Source organism: Nematolebias whitei, chromosome 13 (assembly GCF_014905685.2).
Source record: "Nematolebias whitei isolate Nwh7 chromosome 13, NemWhi1, whole genome shotgun sequence".
Classification (NCBI taxonomy): Eukaryota; Metazoa; Chordata; class Actinopteri; order Cyprinodontiformes; family Rivulidae; genus Nematolebias; species Nematolebias whitei.
This window is the reverse complement of record NC_056510.1, coordinates 4499079-4522085: the sequence shown is the minus strand read 5'-3', so window position 1 is coordinate 4522085 and position 23007 is coordinate 4499079. Positions and strand designations below refer to the sequence as shown.

The following is a 23007-nucleotide window of genomic DNA, read 5'->3' as shown; positions in this document are numbered from 1 at the left end:
TGGATGGATAACTGAGTTAATTCAATTCATGATGACCACAACAGCAAACACTAACATAGTTATAACTGTTAATTTTACAGATATTGAGCTCAAATTTGATACAGTTGTAGCTGAAAGTCAATCAATCAATTCAATTTCAGTTCAGTTTATTTCTATAGTGCCAAGTCACAACATAAGTCCAGCCTAGAAGTGACAAATGCACGAACCAGTTTTTCTGCATCACTTTTAGACAAGATGTTTCTAGCTTTAGTGATATTACAGGTGGAAGAACGCGGTTCTGGTAACCTTTTAATGTGGGGGGACAAAGACATGTCCTGATCAAAAATAGTACCAAGGTTTTTAACTTTAGAACTGGAGGCCAAATTACTACCATCCAGAGAAAGTGAAAGGCTGCAATATTTATTCCTAAGAATCTCAGGTCCAAAAACCAAAACCTCAGTCTTGTCTGAGTTTCAAAGCCTAAAATTTAGGGTCATCCAGGTTTTTATGTCTTTAAGTCTAAGACATGCTTGTAATCTAAGTAGCTAATCGGATTCATTGCGTTTCATGGACAAATATAACTGAGTATCATCAGCATAACAATGAAAATTTATCCCATGCTGTTTAATAACATTACCTAAGGTAAAGAGTATTGGTCTAAGCACTGAACCCTGAGGAACTCCATGAACAACTTTGGTATAAGAAGATTCATATACAGCCATTCACAACACAACCTTTGAAAGTGATGTATGAAGTTACAGTGTCATATTCCACATAATAGTATTTTCAATATTTGAAGAAATGACAACAACTCCATCATTTTTTAACATAAAATATTCTTAGTTTGAAACTTTGGCATAAAAAGCAATGTGTGATATCCATTTGTTCAAGGAATGCTGGGTCTTTTTTGTGCTAATCTAATCTTACAGTTATTATTTAATTAATGGAATACAAATTAAATTTAGCTCAACTTGTAGGAAGGTATGTTCAGTCAGTAAACCATTACCCTTTAAAAATTAATCAAATTAATAAAGTAAATCAAAATGAACGTATATTTTCAGTCCTCACTGAGCTCAGAAAATGTCAACAACTCATAAATGTCAACAATACTGACATATTTCAAGCCTGTGGACATTAATACTTGTGCATATTTTTGTCCTTCATCATGGAGTGAAGAGGGGAGTTGGAAATGCTCTCCATCCATCCATCCCTCCATCCATCCATCCCTCCATCCATCCCTCCATCCATCCACGCTTTGAGCATAATAACTTGAAAAATAAGCAAAATCTAGACTTCCATTTTGGGGTGTGGCTGCATCCAGGCTGAAAAAAGGTCACTACTGAAAATTGGGTTGCCATGTTAAAAGATGGCCTCTGCCATATGTATCTGTAGACCATCCACCCCTATCATTTGATGAAACTATGCTTTCTTTTTTTTATTGCTTAAAAGTATAGTTTCCTCAAATGATTTGGATGGTCAGTGGGGTGGCTGAAGAATAATTTATGGTGGTCAAGGCCACCACTAGCCTCCCCCTGGCTCAGCCTTTGTGCCTGGTGGTGGATAAACTAGTTCTTTACGCTCACCAGGAGCCATCACTCTGCAACGCCTCAGACAAGCAATAAAATCCTACTTCTATGCTTATGCACAGTGTAACTATATCTTACACCAAAAACATTAAGGTTTACTTGCATTCCCTGTTCAGTTCCAGTCCAGAACCAGAACAAAACATTCATCTTGAAAACTAAGCCTCCAAGAAACGAGACACGTATGACGCGTTTGTCAGACCAGTGGCGCAGATCGACCACAGCAGCCTGTTCAACCACGGATGGGGAACTTCTCCCCATCCATCAGTAGCACTTGCTTATCTGTACCAGAGTTGGAGCTGACATGTTGCTGAAGGTGCTGTGCACGCTGAGCAGGTTTCCAGTCGTGCACAGAGCTGGCACATGGAGGCAAATGCATGTTCACACTCACATTCATACCTTGAGGCGATGTAAAGACATCAGATAATGGGTTTGGGTATCGAACTGTGAGGGCAGAACGTGCAAGCTCGGAGTTTAGACCTCAGCGATGTTTGCTTTTCAATAATACGCTCTTCCCAAACTACTTGTTTTTTAAAGGAATAAAAAGGTTCCAGGTCAATGAATTGTTGTTTTACTCCAATAAACATCAATGAACGTTGACCTGACCTTAGGTCGTCCTTGACACTGGCTCTTTTCCTAACACCATTGATTCAATGCACACATAGGAAACAGTCAGTGAACGAGGACTCAAACATCATTCGGTCAGCTGAAGTTAAAGTAGCTCACGATGTCATGTGCCATGTTACTAAACCTCACATGGACGAACCTGCCACGGCCTCCTTGACCTTTTCAACCTTTTAGAATGGGACTGGAATGAGCTTGCTTCAGCGTGAAGCCGATCATGGCACTGTTGCATCATTATTACTGGCCAATTAGACTTTTTCCTGCATTTTTCCACATCCTTGAGATGCTCACAATCACACCACCCTGTCACGACTGTCCCAACTAGAAGATCAGGCCACATGAGCCTAATGGGTATCTTGTTCAAACTGGGTTGTTTCCATGACCTTGTCACGATCTGAAGAATTCTGGTTCGGCATCAGTTTTAGCCTTGCTATGGAGGAGGAGACACTCAATCAGCATGAGGTGCAGATGAAGGGCTTTTCTGTGCAGAACCTTGACCATGATGAGAACAAGTTCTTCTTCCTTTGGAATCAAAAGGCAGAAGAAGCATGACTGAGTGCATGGATTGGTCATTGCAGCTACGCGGGGAGGGTTTGGCATGATCCTGTTTGTTGTAGAAAAAGCGGCGTATGGACACATCGTGTGTAGCAGCCGTGCTGCCAGAAGAGTTGCAGTAAATGACTTGGTGTGCCGTCAGTAGGGTGTGACGGGCTCTTGGTCTGGGCGTGAAGCAAGTGCGGCCAGTCCAGCTCCACATTTCCCAACAATCAGGCCAAAATGACTCGTCATGTCACGGATACACTTCTACAACAATAATATACCACCACGACCTGTGAAAGACACTCAGCTTGTGTCAAGGGGGCCTTAGTGAGAAAAAAGCACGATTTGTGGAGAGAATAATTTCTCTGCAGCAGAGACTGGGTGGAGAGAACAGAATTTATTTTAAAGAAAGTTGAATTGTCTTTTTGTCTCTGCAGCATCCTGTTCGCAGACATTGAGGGTTTCACCAGTCTGGCATCGCAGTGCACGGCGCAGGAGTTGGTGATGACTCTCAATGAACTTTTTGCCCGCTTTGATAAGCTGGCGGCGGTAAGGATGCAATCACACATGTGCAGATGCTTCAAAACTTGTGCTGACTCTTCAGATTGAATATTTACATGTCAACATTTCTAGGCTTCTTTTTTTTATATATATAAATTGCACCTTTTGGATTTCAAAATTATCACAATTTAAAAGTATTGCCATTAACGTAACAACTGTAACTAGAGAAACTACATTTCCTGCAAAAATGCAGTGTGAATGCTTATTGCTGAAGAACTTGCTGAAAAACAGCTGAACTTAGCTAAAAAAAAACAACTGCTGAAATGGAGCTGAAATGGAAGAACAAGCCTAAGTTAGTATAAAAAAGCAGAGTACACATAATTTGATGAAGTACGTTTAAATAAGCAGAAATTAGCTTAAGAATTAGGAAATTTGCTTTAAAAAAAGCTGAAATGAGCAAAAAGTAGCTGAAAAGTAGCTGAAAATGCATACACAAGCTTAAACTACCAGAATGCAGCAAAAAGAGCTGAAATTAGCCCAAAAAATGAGTTGAAAAGGATGTTCTGTGGATGCATTCTCATCTACCTGCCGGCTGTGCTCGAGTGCCTGACCCCTGAGATCCTGGAACTAACAGGAAACATGGCTCATGACAGCGGAAGAACAGGATCGTTCATTGGCACCTACAGTTGGCTGTCCGCAGCGACGAGGAGCTCGGCAGGCTGCTGGGAGGCGTGGCCATCGCTCTGGGAGGAGTTCTGCCCGGCATTCAGGCGGTCCTACAGCCCGGGGGAACCGAGAGGCCAGCCGAGTCTGGGTGGACGGATCAGACGGCATCTGCAGCCAGTTTCTTAGGATCCACTGTGGGATGGACCTTTACAAGAGATCCTTCCTGTCTACAGCATCAGGCTCTATAACATCTCTTAATGAAATGAGGATAACGAGTTACAACAACAAATAATCTCAACAGAGTGAACGCTTCATAAACACAAATATTGAAACATGCTTTGCTAACGCAGCATGTACAAACCACGTTATGAAAGTCTCTGCAGGTTCAGTAGGATGTGACATAAAACTGAAGTTAGACAACCTGGTTCCATCCGTCCGTCCATCCGTCTATTATCTTTACCCGCTTCTTCCTCTTTGGGTTGCGGGGGTCACTGGTGCCCGTATCCAGCAGTCAGTGTGCGAGAGGCGGGGGACACACTGGACTGGCCTCCAGTCCATCACAGGGACAGACGGAGACAAACAACCATTCACTCTCGCCTAGAGACAATTTAGTTACAACCTGATTCCATTTGTCTCTTTTTGATTCACCTTTGGATGAGCGGTGAGGGACATAAAACCATGTGCAGAAGAAGCGAGCAGAACAATAGGACCAGGGACCTGGGAGGAAACAGGAAGGAGAAAGATGCAGCTACTGCTGTCTCATGTAACGAATCGTTCGTAAACACTTCTGCTGTCAGCACTCTCACACTAAGGCAACCATTTTAATGAAGACTTGTAAATTTGGTGCAGGATTCATGCAACATTTTAAACTGAACAAACTTTTTAAAATTTCAACAGTTTGTTTGAAATAATTCCTTCTTCTGTAATAACCTCTTTGACGTACACGTTTAAATAAAATGCCAAATGTGCATCGAGCAGCTTGAACGTATCCGTTTCACACGAGCCACGACTGCCCTGCAGCTGCACTTATTCATAGCCAGCTTTTAACATCTGAACCGCAGCTTCCTAAAAAGCACATTCATGAATATTGATCGCTTGTTCCGTACGCAGAACCATCTCTGTTTGTCCAGTTCAAGCTCATTGTGCATCGTTTGTTTCTGGAAGGTGGATTGATGGGCTGCCAATCAATATTTATGAACACAACACGCATAATTTCATGATAAACCTGAAATGTTGCTACTGATACTTTTGTCTCCATGACAGATGTACTTTCCGTCTTTGCACACACGCACATACACACGTGCACGCTTGCTCTGGGCTCGTTGCACAGTGGATCCTCTTGTTTTGATCCATGTGCTAAAGAGGAACTCAGGTGGTGATCATGAGATGGTATTTTCTCCAGCCTGAGCCCTCAGGGGAGACATACATACAAAAATTATATTATAAAGTTTGACAATAAACTTCATTTACAGAAGCGTTTCAGAAGTTTCTGAAATGATTTTGTTTTTCTGTACAATTTCAGAATTTCAACAGAAATTAAATTTAAATACATGTAGATCAAAATCAGCAGAAGCAAGAATACACTAGTTTCAAACACTGAGTGGAAATAACACCAATAACATTTCAAAATAAATGCATTTTGTAGCACCTCAAAGTGTGTTATTGTATAACTAGAATTAGATTTTACCACAAAATCAAAGAGAACCAACATTTGTTAGGCCTTTACTGTTCGTCTATAAGACTTTTACTCTACAGCAATAAATCAAAACCCATTGTCCCAGTTTCTACAGAATTATACTCCTGTCTAAGGTTGGTATCATGGTATAGGCTGTAAACTTTCTCTTGTCCCATTCATAACTTCTGATCCGACAAAGATACCATAATTTCCGGACTATTGAGCGCACCCGAACATAAGCCACGCCCACAAAATTTCCAATAATTGTAATTTTGTACGTATATAGGCCACGCTTGAATATAAGCCGCAGGTGTCCGAAGTTGTAACATGAGATATTTGCACATATTTTTTAAAACTTTTAATTAAATATGTTCTGGTAGCATACACAAATGCGTACAGTAAATGTTTTTTTTTTCTGAACAATGGCCTACTGTTGAATGCTGTCTTCATTTTCCTCCTGCACACTGTGCCCTTGAGCTTGTGCTTTCAGCTGGAGTGCCACTTTAAATGCACGATTCACACTTTCGAGTGGCTGAATATTCTTCGTTCAGGTGTTTTTTAAAAACCTTTATTTATACAGGTAGTCACGTTGAGTCAAGAGGACCCACCCCCCAAGAGAGACTATGTGAACGCCCGAATGTGACGAGGCTAAAGGTTTTGGCGGCAGGAAGCTCGTTAGCCCCGTCAAAAAAAAAAAAAAACACATAAATTAGCTGAAGCATTTTTTAGGCCACGGGGTTCAAAGTGTGTGAAAAAAGTAGCGGCATATAATCAGGAAATTACGGTAATTTAACGAAACTTTGAAATGCATCATCACTAGATGGAGTGTCACATACACTTTTCATCACACCAGCTTCAAGGTCAAAGTCACAAATCAAGGTGAAGGTCTTTGCTTGTCCAGGCCATTGTAGCAATAGTTTATTTATCGGGTATTTATTGCATTCACATCCAGTAAGTTGTCCCGTCTTGTTCTTGTCTTTCTGCTTGCTGTGACAGGAGAACCACTGTCTGCGGATCAAGATCCTGGGAGACTGCTACTACTGTGTCTCTGGGCTGCCGGAGGCGAGGGCCGACCACGGCCACTGCTGCGTGGAGATGGGACTGGACATGATAGAAGCCATCTCGTAAGTCGGTTAACATGTGACAGGGAAATCGATACATCTGTCTCAAGTTTGTCTCAGAGTTGAAACGGAAGCCGTTCGTCAGACAGCCTTTTGTTGGATCAACGGATGAACTGCAGATGAATCTTCAATGTTTTATTTTCTGCTTTTAAACTCAGACAAGACTGAGGTTTGAGTTTTTGGACCTGAGCATCTTAGGAATGAATGTTTCAGTCTTTCTCCCTCCTTAGATGCATTAATCAGTCCTCCAGCTTTAATGTTAAAAATCTTGGTGTTATTTTTGATCAGGACATGTCTTTTATCCCCCACATTAAAAACGTTACTAGAACCTCCTTCTTCCACCTGCGTAATATCACTAACATTAGAAACATCTGATCTAAAGATGATGCAGAAAAACTGGTCTAGACTGGACTATTGCAATGGTTTATTATCTGGGTGTCCAAATACTTCTTTAAAACGTCTTCAGTTGATCCAACATGCTGCTGCCAGAGTCTTAACTGGAGTTACTGGGAGAGATCATGTCCAGTTTTAGCTTCTCTCCATTGGCTCCCTGTCAAACCCTGAATAGAATTCAAAATCTTACTTCTAACCTACAAAGCCCTCAACAACCTAGCTCCATCTTACATTACAGAGCTCATTGTTCCATATTTTCCTAACAGAGCACTTCACTCTCAGACTGCAGGTTTACTTGTGGTTCCTAGAGTTTCCAAAAGCAGAATGGGAGGAAGATCTTTCAGTTCTCAGGCTCCTCTCTTGTGGAACCAACTTCCAGTTTCTGTCCGTGAGGCTGACACATTGTCCAGTTTTAAGACTTTCCTTTTTGATAAATCCTATAGTTAGGGTCAGCTTGTTATGCTGCTAAACTACTAGAGGACAAATTGACCTAATTTCCTTAAATGAATTGTTAAAATTGAATCGTTTTCATTAACATGTGATTCTTGACCTGCCATTGTGTATCTATTCCTACCAAACCCAGCCGGTCGAAGCAGATGGTCCGCTTGTCCTGAGCCTGGTTCTGCTAAAGGTTTCTTCCTCATGAGGGAGTTTTTCCTTCCCACTGTCGCCTTCTTGCTTCCTCAAGATGAGAGTTCTGTGATGGAGTTAAACTCAAAGCTGCTCCTCAGATAAATAAAGTTAAATTATTATTTTTATATTTGAATGTTTCTGTTCAGTGCCCTGAGATGACTTCTGAACTGAGTATGAGGAACGGTCAAAGGTCGCTGTATGTTCTGATCGTTTGCACACTGGTTCCCCCTTTAACTACTGTCTCAGTTAAACCAGCAACACCAGCAGCTAGCTATAGCACCTCTGACGCAGCCATGAAGTGCATCCAGCAGTAGTTTTATATTTCTGACAGAAAAGGCGTAACGTAACCATTAGCTCATCAGCCTAGTCTGAAATAACCCGTTTTAACCGAGGCTGTTAAAAAGCCCATACATACGTCTCAGAATGGTTGAACTATCCCTTTAATTCTCCCAGTGATTGGTCACATCGACGGGGGACAACAACACAGACTGTAGTCAAGTCTCGGCAGCGATGAAGCTGCATTTCTAAAAATGCTGAACTTTTTATTTAAAGGATTTATTGTTTTAAGTTCAGCAAAAAGGTCAAACATCTAAAAACACAGATTTAACAAATCGGAGCATTTGCTGGGACCAGTCAGCTGTACAGAACCACTACGTCACCAGTTACTGTGTTCCACCCCGGAGTCGGAGACTAACCCTTCACTGCCTGTTTTAATGATGATTGTTAATCCAGATTAATAAATCCGAAGAGGCTGAATACAAACACGTTTTAATCTTTAGGCGGTCATTGGTCGTCATGGTAACAGATGAAACTTTCATGTCATCCACAACATACACAAAAATATATTTTTGTGAAGTAGCAACTTGAATTTTGCTGAGCGCTGCAAAAAAAAAAATGGACCTGAAATATTAAACGTCAGCTCAGTTCTGATTCCACAACAGAACCCTGGAAATTAAAATGTACGGAAACATTGTGAAAGTTTTTTTAAATTCAGATAAGTTCAGGAGGTTCTTACTGGAGCTGAAATACTAGAAACGATCATTTTCAGGTCTCCAAACGTCATTTCCTGTTCCGTGCAGGCTGGTTCGAGAGGTGACCGGGGTGAACGTGAACATGCGCGTTGGGATCCATAGTGGCAGGGTGCACTGCGGGGTTCTGGGCCTCAGGAAGTGGCAGTTTGACGTCTGGTCCAATGATGTCACGTTAGCGAACCAGATGGAAGCTGGAGGCAAAGCTGGGTACGCTTGTTTGATTTCTACAAATCAGTTGTTTTAAACGAGTGAGGCTTCAGATGACTAAACGCTCAGGAAGTCAGAAAAAATAAATAAACGACTTCCTGTCATTTCAGGCGTATTCACATCACCAAGGCCACTCTGAATTATCTGAACGGGGACTACGATGTGGAGCCAGGAGCAGGAGGAGAGAGAAACGCCTACTTGAAGAGGAACAACATAGAAACCTACCTCATTGTGGGCTGCAGCCAGAAACGAGTACAGTTCTCCAGTTACTGCCCTACAGGAACCTAAAACTGTCCATTTCTCCTTCAGGTGGATGGTCCAGCAGCAGCCGCATCTGATGCTGACATTTCCACAAGTGTCAATCAAAACAGGGGGCGGGGCTAAGTTTTTTTCAATTAGTGGAGTGTTATGGGAATGGAAATAAGTGCTGGGACTGACTTAAATCAGTCGTGTGACATCTGGTGCAGAGTTGTGGACAGTTTTTACCACTTCTGACGTGCGTCAGTTGTATTTATTTTTGTGCACGTTCAGGCCCTCCAAAACGCAATTTTCAAGAGAATTATAACAAACATTAGCGTTTTAAGAAGTGCTGGTGCCTTGGGTGCCTTGCTGTGGGTTTTCTTAAACGTCAAAACTTGCAAATGTAATCTAGTAGACCGCTGTGATTTGACTCTAAACCTGTAAATGAGCAAAATAGGGATTTTTTTTCACGTCAAACATTGTGAGCGTCTTAAAACATATGAGTTCTAAAATTCCTGTCTGCACCTCTTAATGTCAGTGTTGGCATATTCTAAGATTTGGAACAAGTTCGGTCTTTAATTTAAAGGACAGATTTTTAATGAAGTTGTGTTTTTTAAAGTGCACCTATCGGTTGTTTTGCTCTTCTCACTGAAAGATGAAACTTGGTCCGGTGCCGACTCTGTTTCAGAGAACCCATAAACATGAATGTAAACGTATTAATCTGAGCTGCAAATCAATGAGCCCACGTTGAAGGACTCGGTGTGGACTGTTTGGTGCTGAGGCAAGATTTATTTATGAAAAACACAAGATGTTTAGAAATGTTTATTTGATCAGAAACAAAATCTTCACCCAATTTAAAAAAAATCAATTAATTAGAACATTTGTTTGTTTTTCCTCTGAATTGGGTTAGATATTTTTATATTACAAATGTTCAACGACCACTGGTATAAATGGGCTAGCAAAGCTAAGTCTTCTTAACATTTACAATAAAGTTTTGAGAGATAAAAAATATTGTTAGTCTCTAACTGCTGTGCATCTTTATCTCTCACAGAAAGAAGAAAAGGCGATGATCGCCAAAATGAGCAGACAAAGAACCAACTCTGTCACCCACAACAGCGGCCACTGGACCGACCGTCCCTTCTACAACCACCTGGGTGTACCCCAGATCTCCAAGGAGATGAAGAGGATGGTGAGGAAAATGAAGAGAAGCGATCACTGGTCCCGACCTTTTGTGGTGCGGCAGCTTTCTGTCTCTTCGTGTTTGAGTGCCACAGCTGCTGCCAACAGCCGTCATTTGGTGGCGATGCCAACACATTAATAGTTAAAACTCTTTGATCTGGTTTGCAGATGAGCAGCAGGGATGTCCCTCAGTGGCTCACCTCACCCCGGCTAGAGAGGCTTTTAGCAATACAAGCATACTGAGGTTTAATGCACTATAAAACAAACAGGAGCTCCGTCTGTAATTAAATGGGTCTGAACCAGCTGAGTGAAGCTGACACCCCACCCACTTCCAAAATTAAAGCAACTAGTCTGAATGGTTAGTGCTCCGTTAGTGCTGGTTTGTGCCGTTATTTTTGTTAGTGCTGCTTTGCTTTCTGAGATATTAAAGATTAATTTTTAGCTCATCCAAAGGTCACATTCCCCCCATGTTGCTCCAAAACAGACGGGAGTGGTCTACTTTTGTAGTGCTTCGTTAGTGCTTCGTTAGTGCTCGTTTGTTCCGGTGAAACTTGCGTTTGTGCTGCTTTAGTTTATGAGATATTAAGAAATATAATTTTGCCCGATGACGTCACCATCCCCCCATGTTGCTCCAAAACAGACCGGAGTGGTGACGTCATCGGGCGAAATTATAATTCTTAATATCTCATAAACTAAAGCAGCACAAACGCTAGTTTCACCAGAACTAACGAGCACTAACAAAGCACTAACGAAGCACTAACGAAGCACTACAAAAGTAGACCACTCCCGTCTGTTTTGGAGCAACGTGGGGGGATTGTGACCTTTGGATGAGCTAAAAATTAATCTTTAATATCTCAGAAAGCAAAGCGGCACAAACGAAAATTTTAACGGCACAAACCAGCACTAACGGAGCACTAACCATTCAGACTAGTTGCTTTAATTTTGGAAGTGGGTGGGGTGTCAGCTTCACTCAGCTGTCTGAACCTGATACTTTAGGGATATGAAGGAAATCAGCAAGAGAGCTACAAGGTATAATAATCTATTGTGTAAACATGTTAAAATGTATTTATTTATGTTGTGAGCATGATAAACGGACACATTAATGACACACAGACGTTAGAAAGGTTCCGTTCGAAAATTGGGATGCCACGTCAAAATCCAAGATGGCTGCCACCATAAACGTCAGTGCACATTGTGAGCTGGATAACGTGAACAGTAAGAGAGGTGCCGACCTCATGTTGGCGTGCGGCTGCTAGGCAAGGTCACTGTTGACTGGCCGAGATGGTGTAGCGGTAGGGCAGCTGATCGGGACCAGACAGGTTCAACTCCCTGCCATGCCCACATGTCGTGGTGTCCTTGAGCAAGAAACCTAATCCCTAACTGCTCCCTGGTGCTTACAGAGCTGCTCACTGCTCCACCTGGGAGTAGCTCAGGTGTGACGGGTTAAATGCAGAGAACCCAAGTGGGTTGTCGCAACTAAATCCAAGATGGCCACCACAAGATATATATGTTTGTGTAAACTGGCCAGCCTGATTTTTAGCGGAAACTAGAATTTATAGTTATTGTTTAAAAGTATAGTTTACTCAAATGACTGGGGTGGCTGAAGATTAATCTATAGTAGTCACCATTGGTCCCCCCCTGGCTCCACCACTGCACCTGCTGGTGGATAAAATTGCTCCCTCCACTCACCAGGATCCATCATTTTGCGCTGCCCTGGACAAGTAAAAACTACAACCACCTGTGTTCTCCTACACGGTGTAACTATCACCTTGAGTATCTTAAAAACATTTAGGTTTACTTTTCGTGTTCAGTTCCAGTGTAGAAAAACACTCGTCCCGATCACTACAAACATTCACTATTAAAACCCTGAAGGACGGGGGACATCGGTGAACCGCTTGTTAGTTGGTGTATTCTGCCCACTGGGCCACCGGGTGGAACTGACCCAACAAAAACTGGTGACAACTGGTTTTCTGGACTGGACTTGACGTTTTGACGGTTAGAACAAAAGGAACTGGTTCAAAGTTGAGCACTGGTATCGTAGCAGAGAAAGATGTAGGCGTACACAGCAGCTTTGAAAAATCAGGACTCGATTGTTCGTTTATTATGTGCACAGATTAAAAATGAAAAGGACACGACTACTTCAGGTATTTTTTTCTGTTTGTGGGATAAAATATTTGTGTTCCACCGTTCTGCAGAGAAATCCCTCTTAATGAGTACAACGTGACGGGGTGGACGCTGACACCGTGGAAATGCTGGTTACTTTGATTGTAATTAGCTTAAAGCGCATGCCTGCAGAGCGGAGCTTCAAACAGCCTGTCCATATAAATGATCCTCTGTGATTATTATTAGTTTGTGTGTTTTCTTGTGACCTGCACGCGGGGCTTCAAGAGGCCTCAAAGCACCAAATGGTAAAATGAGCAGCCGAACAGAAAACAGCACCACCTACTGAAGCTTCAGCCACGTTAAAGGCCAACGAGCCGAAACAACCGTGCAGAACAAAACATTTCATCTGCTCCGGTTCAGCTCTTTGTTCATTCTCTTGTCATCAGACGACGTCTCCAAGTGGCTCACTCGACTTCTTTAAAAAAACTGCAGAAGTTCTTTTCACTTGAGCTTTTTTAATTCGCCACATTTTGGTCTGTTTGCTCCTTTTCATGCTGTTTCATGCTAACCCTGAAGTTAAAACATGCCGTACACTTTTACTGTTTTCTATGTCCATTAAACGATGGGCGGTCGTCTCGATAGAAAGGACGAAGCGCTCCTGATTTTCATTTTGCACCAGTTTTTGCATGAACTTGTGAATTTGTGGTTTTTGGGCTGGTATCACAATGAAAGCTTTGTAACAAGATGTGCACACAGACAATGTGAAAAGTGAGAAGTGAAACGATTTATTGGCTTAATGCGTTTTTCTTTGTGAAGCTTAACGACAGCAACGGATCATAGATGTAAAAATTATAAATTAAAACGCCCAACAGTTGATTTTTCTAATCAAAGCTGCGTTAAAGTGGAAGTTGTTTGTCTATTTTTAAGACTTTTGTGCACCATTTAAATCTTGAATATTGAAGATGTTGTTCCGGTCTTGACTCGGTTATTTTTCATACGGCGACGCATTCAGGACCTTTTTCCTGCCAGCGGGGACCTTTCACCCTCGTTGTGTGGATGCTTGAGAAGCTTTCACGCTACTGCGATCCAGTTTTCTTCCGTACGTTTTTCAGCATCTCTCTCGTCCCGCAGTTTTCAGCTATTTCAACAAATCTTAAATCAAAACGTTCGGCTCTTTCAGGACAATCCTACTATGACTTCTGGTATTGGTGCAACTTTAGCTTTTTGAAATATTTGGCCTTTTCTGACACTTTTTTTTTCTCATAGAAAATGAATTGAGCTCATTTTACATCCTTCATATCTTTAGATCTTTACAACCTTTTCCTGCTCCTTTCACATTCTGTTCTGATTCAGCTTCTTTCAGCAAATTTAAACTTCTTTTGAGCTACTTTCAGCTAATTGCATATGTTTTTTCAGCTGGTTTGTGCTCCTTTTAGATTATTTCAGCTAACTACAGCATTTTTGTGCTTCTAAATTATTTCTGCTGATTTTAGCTTGTTATGATCTTTCAACTTTTTCTGCTATTTCAGGTACTGTTTAGCTGTTTTTATACTAATTTTAGCTTTTTTGGCTAATTCCACATTTCTTGCACTCATTTGAACTTTTCTCAGTTTAAATCAGCAAAAATGTGCTCTCTCCACTTCCTTCTGGTAATTTAAGCTTCTATCAGAAAGTTTTAGCTACTTTTCAGCAGTTTTTTTGTTGCTAATTTCAGCTCTTTTCATACATTATCCACTTTTTAGTCCTCATTTCTGCTTCTTTCAGTTTAATTGGGTAAATGTGTTCTTTCTGCTTTCTTTTGCTAAGTTAAGCTTGTTCTACATTTTCAGCTACTTTTTTTAGTAATTAAAAAAATTCAGCTAATTTCAGCTGTTTTGAGATAAATTAAATTATTTTGGGGAATTTCTGCTACTTTCAATCTAAGTTCTTTCTACTAATTTCAGCTCCTTTCAGCTTTTTTCTGCTAATTTCAGATTTTTCTGTTATTTCAGCTACTTTTTAGCTGTTTTGTGCAAAATTTAGCTTTTCAACTAATTCCATTTTTTTTTTTAGCTAATTTCAGTTCCCTCCACTTCCTCCTGATAGTTTAAGCTTCTTTCTACGGTTTACGGACCATATCTTTCTGCCTTTTCAACTACTTTTCAGCTATTGCTTGCTAATTTCTGCATTTTTAGCTAATTTCCTAATTTTTGTGATAATTTCTGCTTACCTTAATCTAATTTAGCAAATATGCGTTCTTTCTGCATTTTCCTGATAACTTAGGCTTGTTCTTCAAATTCAGCTTACCTCCAGCATATTTTTAGCTGATTTCAGCTGTTTTTCATCAAGTTTTTCAGCAATAAGCACTCACACTGCATTTTCACAGGAAATGCAATTTCTCTAGTTGTATTTGTTTTATTGTTTTGGCTCAAATTAATCATTATTTTGTCAGTTTTTCAAATCACTGTTATTTTTGCAACACCATTGCCTGCATTGTGCTTGATTATTATTATTATTATTATTATTATTATTATTATTATTATTATGCTGAATATGCTGTTATCTTGGAGATTATCGGTGTGCTGAACCTGTTTAACACAGTTTACACACACAAAAAAGTTTGTCTGGAAAATATGAATATTTGTTGCAGTTTGTAGAAGTTACAACAAATCTTAAGAAAAAAATTGTGAATGTAAGAAAAATCAGGGATAAGATCAAACTTTTAATGTTAGTGCTGTAAAAACAGGAACTGCAGTTTATTCAAACACGTAAAGATCAAAACATTTATCTTCGGTGATAGAAATGCCAAGAAAGTGATTTTATACATCAGAAAAGATAAATAAATGTGTTTGATACATTAATCAGTTTTCTTTTAAAGATGCTTAGTGGAGAAACAACTAGAAAGATTTAAAAATGTTTAGATCTTTTGAATTAAAGTTTTCAAGAAAAGTTATGAACAACTAATATCTTACCTGTTGCAGACAGCTCTTTAAACAGGGTCCTTGTGGAGGAGCTGAGCTGTATTCTGACCAGATTATTAAACCAACATCAAGTTTAAGCAAGGCCAAAATTAAAGTGGATTACTGCCTCTTTAAAAAACTCAAATCTAAAATAACATTTTTCAGATGGTCATGCAAACACTGTGTAATACACCTTTATTCAGTCAGTCTTGCATTTCACAGGCGATTTCTGAGAATACTTTTTTTTGTCCCCTGTCATAGAGCGGGGGGGGGGGGGGGGGGATTAGAAATGCCCTCGGTTCATTCGTGTTTGTTGTGATCAAAATAACTTGAAAAATAAGTGAAGTACCAACTTCCATTTTGGTGCGTGGCTACATCTAGGCATAAGGAAGATTACTTTTGAAAATGGGGTTGCCACATCCAAATCCAAGATGGCTGCCACCATAAATGTATACAGTATATGTAAACCTTATGAGCTGGACAACTTAAAAAATAAACAATATGCCGTCTTCCATTTTGTTGTGCGGCTGCGTCTAGGTGTAAGAAAGGTCACCATTAAAAACCATGGGTTGCCAAGTCAAAATCCAAGATGGCCACAACCTTATTTATATGTAAACTGGCCACCCCAAAGAAACTGTGCTTTCTAGTTTTTATAGCTTAAAAGTATAGTTTCCTCAAATGATTGGGGTGGTCTTTGGGGTGGCCAAAGATTAATCTATAGCGGACAAGGCCACTATTGGCCACCCCCTAGCTCCACCATTGTGCCTGGTGGTGGATAAAATGTATCCCTCCACTCACCAGGATCTGTCACTCTGCACCGCCTCGGACAAGCAAAAAAAACTTCCTCTGTTTGTTTCCACAGTGTAACTCCTCCCCATTTGAATATTTTGCACCAGAAACATTAAAACAAAACGTTTGAGACCGGAGTCATGTTACCACGACAGTGCACTCATGTCTTGGACTGTTTATGGTTTTAAAATAAATACAGTCAAAATTAAATGATTTTTGAAACTGAAGTTATTAAAAAAAAAAAACTACCTACAGCAGGTAAGATATTAACTATTTACAACCGTTTTACTGAAACCCACTACAAAACATCTCAGCTGTGTTTTTCTGAACAAAAGCTGTAAAAAAGTGAACTTTTAGAAGTGTCAGTTAATCCTCTGTTTTATTTCTTTCTTTCAGGGCTTTGAGGACCCCAAGGACAAGTGAGTAACATTTATAACATTTAAAATACAACGTGTATGCCCATGTCTATCAACATTTACAATAACTGTCTTAGTATCGTCAGTATTCAACCATAAAACTAGACTCGGCGTCAGTCAGTGCCCTTGGATTACTATTAGTCATCCAGTGTAACTAAAAGACAAATAAAGACGTATCTCAGGAGGTTTATGACTCCGCCCACTTTGTCTTTCTGACCGTTTTTCTATTATTGAGCATCTTTTGTCTCACAGTGTTGAACTTTTATTATTTAGTTGTTGTTTCTTCAGTAACAGCTGTTGCATTCAGAGTCAATGAGCGGCAGAGAGGAGATGTTTAACTCACAGCTTCTTCCAGGACAAAGAATGGACCCACTTCATTCACAAGTCGCCCTCTCCCGGTCCCCTCGAGTGGATCTGTAACTGAGTCTGTTCTGACATCGCACTGATCCACAGAGGCCAGGCCGACAGACGGGAAAGAAGTCCAGCTCCAAGAGAACGGCTCTTGTTCTGAGCACTAACTGTCAGCCTCTCGTCTTGTTTGATTCAGGAACAGTATTTTCAGGAACACGCAGGAAAACCTGAACCCAGAGGACGAGGTGGACGAGTTCCTAGGACGGGCCATCGACGCCCGCAGCATCGACCGGCTACGCTCCGAGCATGTCAAGAAGTTTCTGCTCACCTTCAGGGAGTCGGACCTGGAGAAGAAGGTGAACGCACACAGAGGTTGTGCATCAGCAGATAGGTGGCCATGATGCGCCGTGTAGGCCTGAGAGAAAATCTTTGTCTTTTCGTCCCTTGAGGAAGTCCTTCAGAGAAAAAGAGCACGGAGAGGGAGTCGACTTTAGCATGGAGGACAGTCTGAGAGGAGACGTTACAAAATATTTTACTTTATGAATATTAATATTTATATGTATAAAGACATTAGTCCCTCACTGCTTTGCGGCTCATTTTTCGTGGACTCGCTCCATCGTGGTTTTTCAAAATAAGAGTGGACATGACACACAAGTGGCTGATTGATGGGTGAGCTGCATGATCGGCATTAAATTTTTAATTTAAAATAAATTATTTAAAATTATTTAGCACCTGCTGCATCTTTGTGCAGCCCAGAGCTGCAGAAGAAGCTTCCTCCTGCAGCTGATCAGCTGATCTCCGTGCAGAGCAGAGAAATGGGCGTGGCTAAGCGCTTGCAGGAGGCAGAGAACAGAAATCACAACATTCAGTCTCTTTTAGAGCATTTAGAGTTTAGAGACATTGTTTAGAATATTATGGGAAGTGTTTCAAACACCTTTATATATATATATATATATATATATATATATATATATACACATACACAAATATGCATATATATATATATGTGTATACTAAAATAAACTGCTACTTGTACTATTATCGCGGGGCTTCGGGGTACGGATCCCCTGTGATAAATGAGGGACTACTGTACTGAGTAAAGTTAACTTTAAAATAACTTGTGACTAAAAATAAATTTCAACTGTTTTTCACGTCAGTATCGAGACTCTCAGTCTAATCGTTTATTTGTTTAGTTTATATTTTTTCTGTGGTAGGACAGGATGTCCAGACAGTTTGGTGTGACCTTTGTGGCTCCTCTCTTGCAGTACTCCAAGCAGGTGGACACCCGGTTCGGAGCGTACGTGGCCTGCGCCTCGCTCGTCTTTCTCTTCATCTGCTTCATCCAGATCGTCATCGTTCCACGGTGAGTCAGCTCTTTGAGAACAGTAAATAAAATGTTCAGCACGTATAAAAACCTTTAAGTGTTTGCTCCCTCACGTACTCACACATCTCTCTGCTTCTCATTTTAACATGAATCACAGAAATATAAAACTTAATGGTAGAAATTCTCTGTGATCCCTCGACCAAGCAACTTAATTCTGTGTTGGACTTGAGCCTTTCACGTGTCTCGTCTGGTCATGACGTGGACCAGTTGGTGCACCTCCTGAAGTCTGGAGCTCTTTCAGGCTACAAGTCTCAGCTTCCAGTCCGAGCGGTGCTGCAGGACACAATCAGGGAAGTGAAACTTTGTTTGGGGAATAATACAGCGGCACGTTCAGTCACTTTATTTCCAGAGTTCACACAACGAGTGACTCGTTTGTGACTCGTTTTCTCTGCAGATACATTCAGCCTGTTCAAGGGACACGTCTCTTGAATTGATGTTCTGTTGCAGTCTAGATCAAAATCAAACCTATAAACTCAAATCCTGCCACCAAGGGATCAAGTTACGTTTTTGATCAGCCAGCTGAGTATTTTTGTCCCCTGCTGTGGAGCGAAGTGATGGAACTGGAAACACCCTCCGTCCATCCATCAGCATAACTTCAAAAATAAGAGCGGTACAACTTCCATTCTGGTGTGTGGCTAAATACAGGCGTAAGGAAGATTCCTATCAAAAACCTGGGTTGCCTAGTCAAAATTCAAGATGGCCACCACTTTATATATGTTTAAACTGGCCACCCCTTTCATTTGAGGAATCTATACTTTCTACTTTTTATATTGCCTCAAAGTAGAGTTTCTTCAAATGGTTGGGATGGTTGAAGATTAATCTATGGTGGCCAAGGCCACCATTGGCCACCCCTTGGCTCCAGCACTGCACCTGGTGGTGGATACAATCGCTCCCTCCACTCACCAGGATCTGTCACTCTGCTCTGCCTCAGACAAAAAATAAAATCAAACTCTGTTCTGTCTGTTCTTCACAGTGTAACTCCTCCTCACTAGGCCTGTTGCAATAAATCAATTAATTGCATAAATTAAAATTATCGATCTCATTTTCATATTGATGCTCAATAATCCAGGTATACAATCCAAGAATTTTCAGTTCAGACTGAAAATTATTGGATCAGCTTTATCGTTTCTTCGTGTCTGGATGACAAAAGGCTCAACTCCGGTCTCTTCACTCACGTCCTCCTCCCTTTCTCTTTAAAATCTGCTTTTAATGATCCAAAATCGCATTTTTGGATCATTAAAAGCAGCTAAGCTACGAGCTAAGCTACGAGCTAAGCTACGAGCTAAGCTACAAGCTAAGCTAACAGGACGACCTCGGGAAATAAACTCCGTCTTGTCGAAGCTCCAAAATTCACGGTTGAAACTCGTGCCTTCATGTAAAAAGTTGGTTTTTTTTGGTTTTTTTTGCAAAAAGAAGCTGAGAACTTGTTTACTGTTTTTTTTATTTATTTTTATTAAAAGCTTTGTGTGACAAATGCTATGCTAAAGAACTCAAACTATAGCGGCCGCCATTTTGAGAACCAAAAAAAAAGGAAGGAGAGACAGCTCATGGCACGTCAAGGGGCCTCCCTCCCATTTTTCTTAAAGAGACACGCTGCTCGCTCCCTCACTATCCATCCTTCGGTTCAAACTGTCTCATACTGCCATCCAGTGGTCAAAAAAGGTACTACACTCAAAACAAATCAACATTTCTTCGTAAATTTGACAATAATTACTAATTATTGCCAAATTTCAAACAATATTATCGTTTATCGCAATAATTTCTGAGACAATTAATCGCCCAGAAACATTTGTTATCGTGACAGGCAGGACTACTCCCCACTTGAATATCTTACAGAAAAAACCTTTAGGCTTACTTTCATTCTGTGCTAAGCTCCAGTCCAGAAAAACACTCATCTCAAAAACTACAAGCATTAAATCGCTCGGCGACAGGGACATCGTGGAACTGCTCGTTGTCTCGGTTGTTCGTTTAAAATGTTCTCAGCACGTTTTAAAGCAGTCGTCCTTCTGGGCAAGATGCAAAAACACAACAACTAAGTTTTGGACAACTCTTATAAACCGCAAATCTGATCGTTTTAAATAATAAAGGGGGTAATAAAGTTGATAATCAAATCAGAAGTTGGTGGAACTGCAGCAGATTGAACAATCTCAGGCAGTTTCTTAACTTTGTGCCTCCTTTCTTCTTCACCATCTCTCACTATCGATCGTCTTTCTTCTCCTCCTCCATTAACCTTCTCCTGGACCCGCTCGTCTCCCCGCTGCACTTCTTATCTTTTATTCTTGTCTTCACCTCTGCGTCCTCCACAGGATTCTGCTCTCGTTGTTGCCCCTCACCACCTCCTTCATTTAATCAGTCTCCCCTAATCACTTTAACCTTCTTCCCGCTCTCCTTGATGTTGTCGCACTAGATTTCTTTCAGTGGATTCACACGAACCCAAAACTAAAGACACCTGCAGATGAAGCTCTGCAGATGAAGCTCTGCAGCCCAGACACCATTAACTCCACCCCCCCAGCGAGTCTCTTCAGGTTCCTCTCCGTGATCTTGGTCCATCTGACCACTGAAACTTCATCCATTCTTCACACTCGGTCAGATTATTGTGTCCAGCAGTGTTCGGATCAAACCAGAGACATGTAACTGGTTCTCCTTAACCCAGACCAGTGTTTGGACTCTGTCCTGCAGGAAGGTGAAACCTCTTGGACGCTCAGGCTTCTCTATATTTTGGACCTTCTAACTGGGGACGGTGTTCTCAGCATGACGCGAGGTGTTAGGGTTTTCCATACGTGACGTTGTCCTTGTTAGTTAAAGAGTTTCATTTGACTCTTCAGGCCGCAGCAGCTTCCTCCACACGTTTGGGGAGGACGTTCCAGCCGGCTTTATTTGTGTGTTTACCATTCTCCTGGCTGCTTTTCCACGAAGCTCAGCTCTGTGCAGCTGATACCGTATTTTCTGGCACATAAGTCGCATCAATCAAAAAAAGCATCATGAAGAGGAAAACAACTTATTTAAGTCGATTTGGCGTATAAGTCGCATTTATTATGAGTCACCGCTGACCCGTCGTGTTTATTATGGGTTTATTTATTGGTCATAACAGCTTCATTTTACCTGGGCAGTGCAACGCCATCCATCCATCCATCCATCCATCCATCCATCCATCCAACCATCCAACCATCCATCGTGGCCGGAGCCTCTAGCTCTCCAGCGTTCCTCCGCCTGCACCAGCTGAGTGAAGCGAGCGCACACCGGAGGACTCGTTATTGCAGTTCTTCGAAATTTAAAGCATCAGTCAAAAATTGTATGAATATGGAAAAAAAAAACTTATATAAGTCGCTTCGGCGTATAAGTCACAGGACTGACAAACCTATACAAAAATCTGCGACTTATATCCTGGAAAATACGTTACGTCTTATGGACAACTCCTCCCATCCATCGGGGTTATTTTTGGCTTCTTTTCTGATGAATGCTCTCCTCACTCGGTCTATGAGTTGTAGTGAACAACTCTCCGGGCAGGTTTGCTGTGGTTGCATCGTCTTTCACATTAAATCACATTAAAATTTCATAGAAAGAATACAGAGAATATGTCTGCGACCCTCTGCAAAGACAGAAACAAGGATTAGATGTAACTAATCCCCTCTTGTCGTTGTGTCCAGCTCGAGCCTGATGATCGGCTTCTTCGTCACCTGCTTCATCGTCCTGATGGCGGTCGTGTTCATCTCAGCCGTGTACTCCTGTTATGTGGTGCGTATCTGAACAAAAGCATCTCAGAGTGTGACAACAGGTAACACTAGTTTTTAACAACAGAATATTTATCTGCAGCGTGGCGATACATTACAGGCACTTTCTTTCAGAAGTTGTATTTGTCCAGGGAATATGTATTACTGTATTTTCCGTCGTACACGTCACACCGCTGTATAGGTCGCATCAGTCCAAATATGTGTAAAGTGGAAAGAAACAAACACGTCGCTTCGCCGTATTAGTCGCATTTATTACGCGTCACCACTGACAACCTGGAAATGTGGGCCGGTGTTGTGCCAAAAACCGATTGGCTGACAAATGGCGGCCGCGGGAGCGTGCACGGGAGGACTTTAACAAGAATTTAACAAAATGAACACTTAAAAACAATAATTTGTTTGCTCGACATTATAGTAAAGGTGTGTCTCAGTCTAACTTTTATTTAATAAATGCACTTTAACGGTCAAATCAGCTGCATTTCACCTGCTCCAGGAGTTCCGGAGCGAGACGAAGGTGGCTTTGTATGGCAAGCCAAGTGTCTCATTAATAACCACTTTTACCTCTTAATGAGACACTTGGCTTGCCATATTTCTCCAGCGCCCTCTAGCAGCTGAAAATGGTAGTGTTCAATATTTTTCATGTCAGAATGAATGAGATCGTCAGATCTCGGCCAAAACTTAGGTTATAAATATGCAGAAAAACATAAATAAGTCGTTTCGCTGCACAAGTCGCTAATTTATGCAAAAAGGTGCGACTTATACAGCGAACAGTACGGTAGATGCACCAACCATGCTCCATACTTTTCACTGCTCTGTACTGTGATGATATTAAAATGTTTTATGTAATAATCAGTCTCGGTGTGACGGGTCAGTAAGGGACAGCAAGAGATAGTTTTTATTATCCTTTAGAGCTGGACCGGGGGGG

At 41.2% G+C, this 23007-nt stretch overlaps 1 protein-coding gene across 1 annotated transcript in view; it reads left to right on the top strand.

The window, feature by feature from the left end:
* Positions 1-3163: 3163 nt before the first annotated feature.
* adcy5 (adenylate cyclase 5) overlaps positions 3164-23007 on the top strand; it is a gene marked incomplete at its 5' end in the record, with an annotated part of 29876 nt that continues 10032 nt past the window's right edge. Inside the window, 9 exon segments of the mRNA XM_037686786.1 lie at positions 3164-3275; positions 6565-6692; positions 8795-8953; positions 9064-9205; positions 10245-10382; positions 16600-16622; positions 17167-17326; positions 18236-18333; positions 22002-22089. Coding sequence (XP_037542714.1) covers positions 3164-3275; positions 6565-6692; positions 8795-8953; positions 9064-9205; positions 10245-10382; positions 16600-16622; positions 17167-17326; positions 18236-18333; positions 22002-22089 — 1048 coding nt within the window.